The sequence below is a fragment of the Stenella coeruleoalba genome (assembly GCF_951394435.1).
Source record: "Stenella coeruleoalba genome assembly, chromosome: 4".
Classification (NCBI taxonomy): domain Eukaryota; kingdom Metazoa; phylum Chordata; class Mammalia; order Artiodactyla; family Delphinidae; genus Stenella; species Stenella coeruleoalba.
In genome coordinates, this window is record NC_137149.1 from 147,677,050 (window position 1) to 147,687,346 (window position 10,297).

General features: G+C 37.2%; 1 protein-coding gene across 4 annotated transcripts in view; it reads left to right on the forward strand.

Annotated features, from left to right (window-relative positions):
* GASK1B (golgi associated kinase 1B) overlaps positions 1–4,346 on the forward strand; it is a 44,411-nt gene extending 40,065 nt beyond the window's left edge. For all 4 annotated transcript variants that reach the window (XM_079919719.1, XM_079919718.1, XM_079919720.1 and 1 more), the window contains exon 5: positions 587–4,346. In XM_079919719.1, the coding sequence (XP_079775845.1) occupies positions 587–794 (208 nt within the window). In that variant the 3' untranslated portion in view covers positions 795–4,346. The remainder of the gene's footprint in view (positions 1–586) is intronic.
* Positions 4,347–10,297: the final 5,951 nt, after the last annotated feature.

Genomic DNA, 10,297 nt, shown 5'->3' on the forward strand with positions numbered 1-10,297 from the left:
ATCCTGAAGTATTATCTGAACCAAAGGCAGTTCTTTATTTAATTGGGCATTTTGGAATGATTTCTTTCTTTTTACTACGTACATTTTGGATTATTTCTCATTAAGTTCAGTCATGCGTCTTCTCCTCTAGAAGAGTACTCTACTGAAATTGTCAGCATTTTTCTTCTCATATTTCCTTGCATAAAACCCCATGTTGACACTTATAAGGTTACGATTCTACTTGACTGATTAAAGTGGTTTCTATGGGGGCAATGGAGCTTAAGATTAAGGAAAGTATTTTTCCAGGTTATCAGAATCCATTCTCATTCCATGCCTCTCTTTGCATACATATTGTAACCTTAAGTTAGACATTGGTATTTATGTCAAGTTCTCAATGGTATAGAAGGTGCAGTTCCCTTGAAACCTATTCTTCTAGTATGTAATTATTAAGAGATGTGTCAGCTTGACAGTGACAAAAAACGTTTTGATTCTCACGGTATTATCTGATAGTGTGATTTCTGCCAGATTAATGAAGGGCAGAGCCATTGGGTAAGGCATAATATTTCCAAGCAATTACAAAGAATGAAATATCATTTTCTCTTTTTAGGTTTCCTGAATCTGCAGTTTCTGTTTTGAAGAGCCAGCACTTACGGCAGAAACTCCTTCAGTCTCTGTTTCTTGATAAAGTTTACTGGGAGAGTCAGGGAGGTAGACAAGGAATTGAGAAGCTTATCGATGTAGTTGAACAGAGAGCCAAAGTCCTGCTCACCTACATCACTGCACATGGGGCCAAAGTGTTACCTATGAATGAGTAGCAAAAGGTCTTGTGGCTAGAGTTCTACATATATTTATGCATTTTTGTTTTGGGGTCAAGTACACAAACCTCAAGTCCTTTTAGGGATGAGGCAGTAGCGATGAATACACAAAATAACTGAATTTAATCAAGTATATATGATGAGCCTGAACACTATAAGCAGACTCTAAAAGCTTTTACAATTATACTGCTACAAAAGGTGTACATTTTCCTTCAACACCATGACCTGTGAGTCGCAACATCTGAGCACAGAATGGTTGCAGTTATTATCCCAGCTAGCCGTGTTAAAATATCTGTCGTGTCGGTTAGTGTGAATCAGACGTAGTGACTCCTTTAATAATTTGCTGCTCTGATGGGAACGGCTCTGGATGTCCTTCTGTTGCTAATTGTTAGAACATAGAGCAGTCTCAACACTATGCACAGGCAACTCTATGTTGGAAATTGGAGGCGTATGATCTGCAGAAACCTCAGAGCTTACGGTAATTCTTAGGAGAAATGGTGGTTTATTTGTAAAACCCCCAGTGTATATTCTATTGTACCTATAAGTGATCAGCCAGCTCTGTGATCCTGAGCTCAAGAATCGCATTTTCCATTCCTTTTTAGAGAGGTATTTGTTGCCAGTATAGAAACCATCCATATCCGAAGATTTATACGTTAAGTAGTTTTGCTCTCTCAGTTTCGCTCCAACTTACGTCTAGTGGCTTAGACATTCAGCAGTTATAAGGTATTTACACATGTGAAACTATACTTACAGAGTAGCTTTTTGTTAAGTGGATGCTCTTTTTACACTTTTTGTCATCTTTACCAAGGATATACTATAATTTCTGTATATTTCATTAATAACAGTGGATTTCTTCTAATTTGTTCTGTGTAATTATATTTAAGCTGAATTAATTGATATTATCCAGATAGTGACCATAGGACCGGATACTGAATGTGTTTAAATATATTGTTTGGCTTATTCTAATACGAAAAATATGAACAACATCAATTAAAACCCAACGCTGATCAATTCTCCTCAGTGAAAGCACATGACTAGAACTGAAACAGCCAAAATTGTTTAGGCTCAAATAATTCTCTCCGAACTCTACCAACTTCTTAATGAGGTAGAAGGACGTGAACACATAGTATTCCTGTGTTGAGTCTTCATGTCCTTGAAGGTGTCCACATAATGGTGTTTGATAGATGGTCACATAGAGATTTCAAATCCTGAACAAATCATTATTACCCTCCCCCCATCCCTTATTAAGAAGCTACTCTACTGACTTCTTCTTTCAGTTTAAAAATACAATTTAAGAATGTTTATAATGCATTCTATCCTCTGTTTTCTCAGTTCTGCATGTTATTCCTAAAGTGCACCCCATTTTCTGTGTTCTGATCGAGGGTCACTCAATATCACTGTAAATTAGAACTATTGAAGACATTTTGATAAAGGCTAGCATATCTATAGATTATAATTTACACCAATGAATGGGGCAGAATGTCAAAATAGCATGTTGAACACAAGAGAAGACAGACCAAGGGAAAAGGAATCATTCAATCATCTAATTATAACTTTTCTAGGGTCGCATTCAAGCCCTATTCTCAGCACCTTCCCTTGCTGGCGGACCCTTGGAGAGCTGGTCTTCAGACGATCTTCTCTTCAGTGTCCCCTCTGTAGCCCTGAGTGCCTCCCCTGGTCCTGCACATTCAGTGTACGCTTGGACCCTCATGCGTCTCCACGTCTGCCTGCTGGATTTGGGCTTTTTAAGATCGCTTTATGTCTCAATAATCAGCACACTAATGAAAAATTGGCCTAACAGAAGTCTGGAGATCCAGACTCTACTTTCAAATAACTCTTTGTCAAGTTGCCTTATACCTTGTCTTATCCGTGTGGCATATTTGCATTTTAAAATGCTTTTTATGGAATATACCATCTTATCCAAATTTGTGAAATTGATGCTGGGAATTCCAAGGTCCTCAGAAGCGGCTTTAATTTTGCATCTCAAGCTACACCATTTCGGGGTAGCTTTGTCCTCCCACTAGTGGGTCTGATTGTAAGGTCCAGGAACACATGTTTATTTTAGTCACCTTTGCTTTTCAACAATGTATTTTGTTTTGGAATCAGTGAATAATTCATGCTGCATTATTTTTGAATAATGGATGACTGAGGGCCAGGCTTTTCATTCTAATAAGTAATACTCTGCTCTTACTGGAACTAAGGGAACACCCTGTGCCTTTCAGGTATACTCACTATGCTGTGGTTTGGTTCACGTCGCACGTTATGGGGTTTACTTGTAACCTGACAAATTTGAAATAGAGCAGTTTACCTGGGCAGACATACAAAAGCTTATTCTTCTGTGATTATTTTTTTAGCTGATATTATGAAAATAAATATCTAAAAAATGTATAATAAAAATATTAGAAATGAAAGATGTGTGCTTTTTATTCTGTAGGTGGTTTTTTTGTTGTTGTTTTGGCTTTGTTTTTGTTTTTTTGTAGATGGGCTGCTTTTCAGAAGTGAAGTCTAGGAGAATGTTTGCTGCCTTCATTCATGATAAAAGAAACAACTGAACAGTCAAACATTATACTGGATTGTGTTTGTGTACGCATGTATTTGATATCATTAACAGTGATTTCATGACTTCTCTTGGTGTACGTTTAGCATTGTTTTAGGTGGTATGAAAATTAGGTAACAGGTATCATAAACTAGAAGAAAACACTAATTTAGGGTTTTCTTTGCCTTGGGTGAGTCTTACCATTACGTTTAAAGTTTTCTTTATAGTATTCATATTTATTAAGCTTATTAGGCACCTGGGGAGTTTATTAAAATATAAAGTGTTTTAGACTTATGCTCAAAATATTTATAATCCCTGAACTTGTGTAATAGCCTGTTTATACCATTGTACTTTTAAATATACATTAAATTACAGCTAATGACTAAAATAACCTAGTTGTAGATTCATCTACACACTGTCTTATGAAATTCTAATGTTTATCTTAGCACAGAACAACTAATGCCCATTTAGGGCACTAGTCTGAAAATATGATATGGGAATTGTACATGGGTCAAATAAAGATGATGAAGACCTTTCTCTAAAAACTAAATAGTGTCATCAAGAATTAAGAACTTTCATGAATGGAAGATGATTCGACTTGTCAGAGAAGTTTCCGGACACTTGGAAATAGCCAGAAGTGTTCTTTCAGTGCAAGGCTGGGCTTGATTTTTTATTGAATGGACTATTTAACAGTGCTCTAAAGCAGAGGTTAACTTGTCAATTTTTATCCCAGGGAGATGCAAATCATTTCTGTCTGGTGGAAGAGACAACCCTAATGGTTTTACAGTTTATTACCTTGTTGGACATTAACCAGTTTTTATATCTAGTCCAACAATCTTATCCTAACATAGCCTATAAATATTTAGCTTTGAAATACTCTTTGAAATGATCTTACCATCTTACTGGTTCCCTTGTTAGTTAATTATTTGAATAAAATCTTTGACATATGTTCATTTTACATTTGCACAGGAGTTGCAGTTCTACCTTTTTGAAAATTTTGCTTTAATAAATTTTTGACTGCAGAACCAAATAGTTGTAGTTTCTTGAGAGTCATGATTTTAAAATTTTGAAACTTTAACAACTTTCAAAACAGAGTCACATAATTTTACGAACTGAACGCTACCATTTGATCAACAGCTTAAGTTTATTTTCATTTAATCCTTTAATTTATTAAAAATTATTACTTGATCATCTACTTGAAAGGTCTGACTCAGTCGGGTTACTGGCAGACTTTGTTTTGTAGCCTAAAAATTCACACGGTATGTGAATGAAGTCACAGAAATCCTTTCTTACATCAGCGTTTCATATGGTTAAATTAGTTCAACACTTTTTTTCACCTTAGAAAGGTATCCTTTTACACTCATGTCTCCAAAGTGCATTTAATTTGTTGATAAAAATATGCACAATTTTGCACACATTCAGAAATCTCTATGCATCTTCTTTCTAAAAAAAGTAATGTGTATTTCTTTGCAGCATTTGTCAAGATTTCTAAGGCTTTTGAGACAAAGACCTAAAAACAAAACAAACAGAAAAACCCTCCCTTGTCAGGGGCTTTTATCGCATGCTGCAGAATAGCTAGCTGAGCTATATTTCAAAAGGCAAACTGGGCTGCAGGGAGTGGACCAGTAACTAAATGAGACCGAAACAGCTGTGATTTTGCAAAACGTGCCAACATTTTCTTTAGCTCTAGGACACGAGACATTATCTGGCTCATAAAGTACTCTATGTTATTGGCTCAACTTCTGTTTAGGAGAACAAGAGATCTTGTTCTGTATCCTCATTTCAGATCCTCAGGAGTATTACGAATTGAGGTCAACATTATTATTTTACCTTTTAGTACTTAAAAAATTAAACTGTGAGTCAGATATCGGCTCTAACTTGGTGAGAATACATTACAATGAAACTTGCAAGATTCAGGTCTTTCATAAGAGAATTTTGAAATAATTTATAGCAACTCCTAGGAGAGAGTCAATCTTCCTCTTTCTTCATCAGGTAATAAGTGACAGTTAAAATATAAGACTTTCCCAAGACTTCTGGTGACAATTGTGGCAGTACCATTTGTGTCATTTCCTTGGTCTTACTTTATTGTTAGTTGCAAGTAGAGATGAACTATGTTTAAAGAGGAGTGATGGCAGCATCCAGAGCAGGAACTTCCTGATTAAGGACGTAGATTCTTAATTAAATCTTGACTTTGTCCCAGGCTACCTACCAGCTGCTAGTAGTAACATGCCTTCAAGTTGTGACAACCAAAAATGTCTCCGGATATTGTCAACTATCCCCTGAAAGGCAAAATCATCCCCTGGTTCAAAACCACTGCTTTAGTCCATTGATAAAAGCCCCCCCCCCGATAGAAGGCAAACCTTTAATTTTCTTTTGTCTTCTTACGTTCAGTTCATGAAGATGTTCTCTGTCAAATTCCTCATATTAGAATGGATTGCCATGTTGTATGACATCAATCAGAGCCCCAAGAGGTTTGATGGTTTGGGGGAAGGGATCTTGAAATAAGCCCCAGGAGAGTCAGGAGGAAGAGATATCTTGGGCTCTGAAATACAAACTTTAGGTGAGGAATAAATCTAGGAGCACACGACAAATTAAACGTCAGCGCAAACATTTTGGAACGAGTGGTGGTAAAATTGCTTTACCTTCCTCTGCCCCCGAGGCCAGCATCTGTATCCTTTGAGAAGAAGACAGGTCTGTAAAGAAGGCATGCTCTCATCAGGACTCTAACAGCCCAGGAGACCACCCCCACCCCCAGACAGAAAGTCAAATATTGTGGAGGGTGTTTCCTTACAGCAGGAGGGAAGAGTAACGAAGTGCATTAGAGGGAATTGTTGGACCAGCAGGCAGTTAGCAGCCAATGGGCAGAGCAGAATCACATGGGAAATCCAAGAAGAGGATGGAATATCAATAAAATAGACTAAGTAACGTCACAGGAGCAAAGTGCCGTCGAATCTCCGTGGCTTGAAACCACACATGTCAATTTCTCCTTCACATGCCCATTCCGGCTTGGCAGGAAGGCTTTGTGCTTCCTAAACCCTGGGACCGAGCAGATGAGCAGGCTGGAGGTATCCATCACTGTGCCCGAATGAAGGGACGTTCTGAAGGGCCGGTATATCCAGTTACAAGTCATTGGACAAAAGCAGTCTGGAAAGGGATAACTTGAACTATTTGGTGAATGAGTGGAGGCCCAAAGGTACAAGTGGTGGCTCAGATTATATCTGAGGCAAATACAACCTATGTCTACTATTGTCCATTCAATAACCCTCTTCTGCTGGGGACCCCTCCCATCCCCATTTCACTTCCCCTCTGCCTGGGCCCCCAGGCCATAGTCGAGAGGTTAAGGGATGTATGTGTGACTTCCACTGGGCAAACACAGTCTCTTTATTCAGCTCTCTTTGCTCTCATCATTGATTGGTTCAGAATCGAACACCTGACCGACTGGGTCAATCAGAAAACGTGCCTCAGAATTTTAGACCTGAAAAGGAGAAAGACCAGGACTAAAGTGATAATGGGCAATATTCTGGAGATCTTACTCAGACTTTACATGAGCTGGAGAAAGCTGATTACAGAGAAAGGAGGAAAGATGGAAGGGAACCCGCAGAGGAGCTGACAGCTGACAGGAGGGGCGGCTGGTGCCTGTGGTCCTGTTGCTGCCGTTGCCTTAGTTGCCATGGAGATGCCTTCCAGTTCTTGGTTTCCTTGAAATGGCTCAGTGTCCTTTATTAATTCACCTTTTTGCTTCAACTTAATCTGGGTTGGTTGTTTTTCTGATACTTGCAACCAACAGAAAACCTCTGATTGGTTTCTAAGGTAGTTAGGTCTTCTTCTAATACAAAGTTTAGAAAGCACGTCGTGAATTCTTCCTATGACAGATGAAGATGTCCGTGCTCTCAAGTGTTCTTCCCTCACTTCTTTCCTTCCCAAACCAACTTCTGAAATAGGTATCATCGTGCTCACATTGTTGATCTTCTTACTATTTACCTTCCGGCTTCCACCTGTCACAGGTGCTTTATTGCTTTGTGTGCATGGATTCCCTGTCCACCATCAGTTACAGCTTCCTCATTCCTGACGTCTTTGTTTTTCCTCCTTCATCTCTTTGCTGACAGGTTTCTTCATCAGATGATGTTTACAGACTTACTCATGAGTTCTATATTCACAGAGACCTGATCATTTGTGCATAACACTCTGTTTTATTGATGTGTTTAAACAACAGCCTGGTGATAGGAAATTTGGATTTCATATAATTTTTTTTAAACAAAATGTCGCTGGAAGTCTGTAGACATTGCAACCCTATCATTTGGCATTGAACATTACAGATAAGATTTCAGAGGCCAGCCTGCAGGTATTTTTTTTTCCATCTAACTTGTAGGTGATTTGCTTTTCCAGTTTTGATGCACACTGAATTCTTTCTTTATTCTTTAATTTTAATAAATTCTCAGGACATGTCTTAAAGTTGGTCATTCTATATCAAATTTTCCTGGAACACAACAAGAAATCAACATATTTATATTTTTCCTCATTTCAGAAATACTTTTACAATATATATTTGAATATTCTTTTAGTTCTATTTGTTGTGTTTTCAGATAAGGAGATATTTATGATGTGTGTATGGAATCTGCCTCTGAATCAATTGTATTTTCCTTATTTGTTTACTTTTCTGTATTTTTTTCCTTCACAAAAGATACTATTTTCTCAAGGGTTTTCTTTACGTCTCTGACTTTATTTCAGGGGCATCTATTCGTCTCTGACTTTATTTCAGCGGCATCTATTCTACTTCTTACTGCTTCTCAGTGTTAATTCCACTAACAAATTTATCTTCAAATTTCCTTTTTAGAAAGCTCAGCTTTCATCTTTTGCTGCTTTTATTAACTCTTTATTGATTTTTAATTTTTTCATCCTTTTTAGTCGAACTAGTTTTTCAAAGGGTTTTAAAAATATCCTTCAAGACTGTAGGAAATAGTTTCTGAAACTATTCAAATTAAATTCAAATGAAATAAAGTTAAAAGTTTAATTGCGAGTGTGTCAGGGAGGACGTGGAGAAGTGATCTAAAAGCTCTGGAAGTTACTTAGGCACAAGGGAATCAAGGAGTGAGGCAGGATGTGTCTAATTTTGAAGTGTTTTTCATACATAATTGTGGGTCATTATATATTTTAAGGTTCAAAGTGTATTGGCTAACCATTCTGAGAAAACTCATGACTATGGGAGATAACTTGAAAAGATATTCCAGAAACAGTATGTAAAACAGGCTGCTGTGGGCTTAGATGTGTTTTCTGCACCTGTAGTCATCACACCAGTAGTAGTCTTTAAAGGGAACTATGTCAACCAGAGAAGGTTCCCTGTGTTTGTATCACTGAGAAAGATTCAGAGCAATTCACGGTCACACACACACACACACACACACACACACACACACCCCCCACACACCACACACGTGGGACAATAAATCCAGATAAAGAGCTAGATTGTTTTCTTTCTTTTGTTTCTTAATGAACAGGTTGATTTCTTTTCACAGTTGATTATAAACTAATTGACTTACTATTATCAGAATTGAGACTTTGAACTCAGGTTGGGATGCCCCAAACCATGAGATTAAACCCACATCTCAGGACTTTCTGGACTAATTAGCTCTGAGCTGGTGGTGACTACAGAATTTATTTTAACTTGATTTCTTTAAAGTTTTATTGTTTTATTCATGTAATAAATATTTCTTGAGTGCCAACTGTGTGTCAGGCACTGCCTTAGATCTTGGGATCCAGCAGAAGAAAATAAGGGAACACATTTTTCTTCAGCAGCTTCCATTTTCAAATCTTTGATCATGAAACTGTAAAATTTAATATGTGTCTATATGTGGTATAATGGAAATCAGAGGCGTTAGCTAATTTTTTTCATACATAAGAAAAACTAATTTTATATAGAGTTTTCTAAGCCTTTCCCTTCTGTTCTTCAAATGTTCCTACTAAAAAAAGAAATATTATTCTTTCAGATATATTTATGAATCAGAATCTCTTACATAATTTCTCAAATATCCTTCATGATAGCTCCAGCCAATGTATTTTATTATCAGGAATTGTGTTTTGTGCACTTAACGTTCTGTTCTTCTTCAATTTTATCTTTGGTAGAAAAACACTCCTCCTATAAATCCTGACAAGGACTCCAGGAAGAAAGAGCTTGGATTTTTGCCAATCTTGGTAGTGTGCTTTCAGATCAAGGAAATGTTCTAAAATCAGTATTTAAATAGCATACTTGGCAAAGTGTTCTGCCCTGAAAGGAATGGATAACTTTTTTTTTTTGAAGAGGAAGAGTAATGGGAACCAGACAGTGAAGTTCAAGAAGCCAGTCCTATAAGTCTACTTCCCTTTGTTGCAGCATAATCCCCTTCAACTCCCTTCAACATCTCAGATCTCTTTCTCCACTACCAGCCGTCTTCTTCTCTTTCTATTTTGTTTTTAGTGAATTGCAGAATTGCAACTTTCTATTTTATTTTGTCTAAAAGCCTCTTCAGTGCAATATCTGACTATCAGAATACTTTTCTGTCATATACCACCATTTCATCTTTGTAAAATCTCCATTGGTTCTTCCCCTTTCTCACTAACATTGATTTATCCTCCCTCTCTGAGATGGAGAGACACAGCCTTTGATATTCTGTCCTATTCTCCTGCTTCCCTCAAAGCTCTATCCTTTTTTCCCCTACATTGTTGCTCTTAAGAAATTTATAACTTTGTTTCTACTGCCTGGGCTGATGAGAGCTAAATCAGCTTTGCCTTATGAATACTTCCACAAACTGTTTGCTTGTCTTATCTTTCAGCTCTTTAAAAGTTTCTTGAATAAGTACTGGACACCATTTAAATCAACTGAAAAGAGCATGAGATAAAGCAAAAGACAAATAATGGGAGAATGATACAGTTGGAGATCTGGTCATCATGTAGGCTCATTTGGTACAAATTTTTCATTTATATTTTGTGAGTT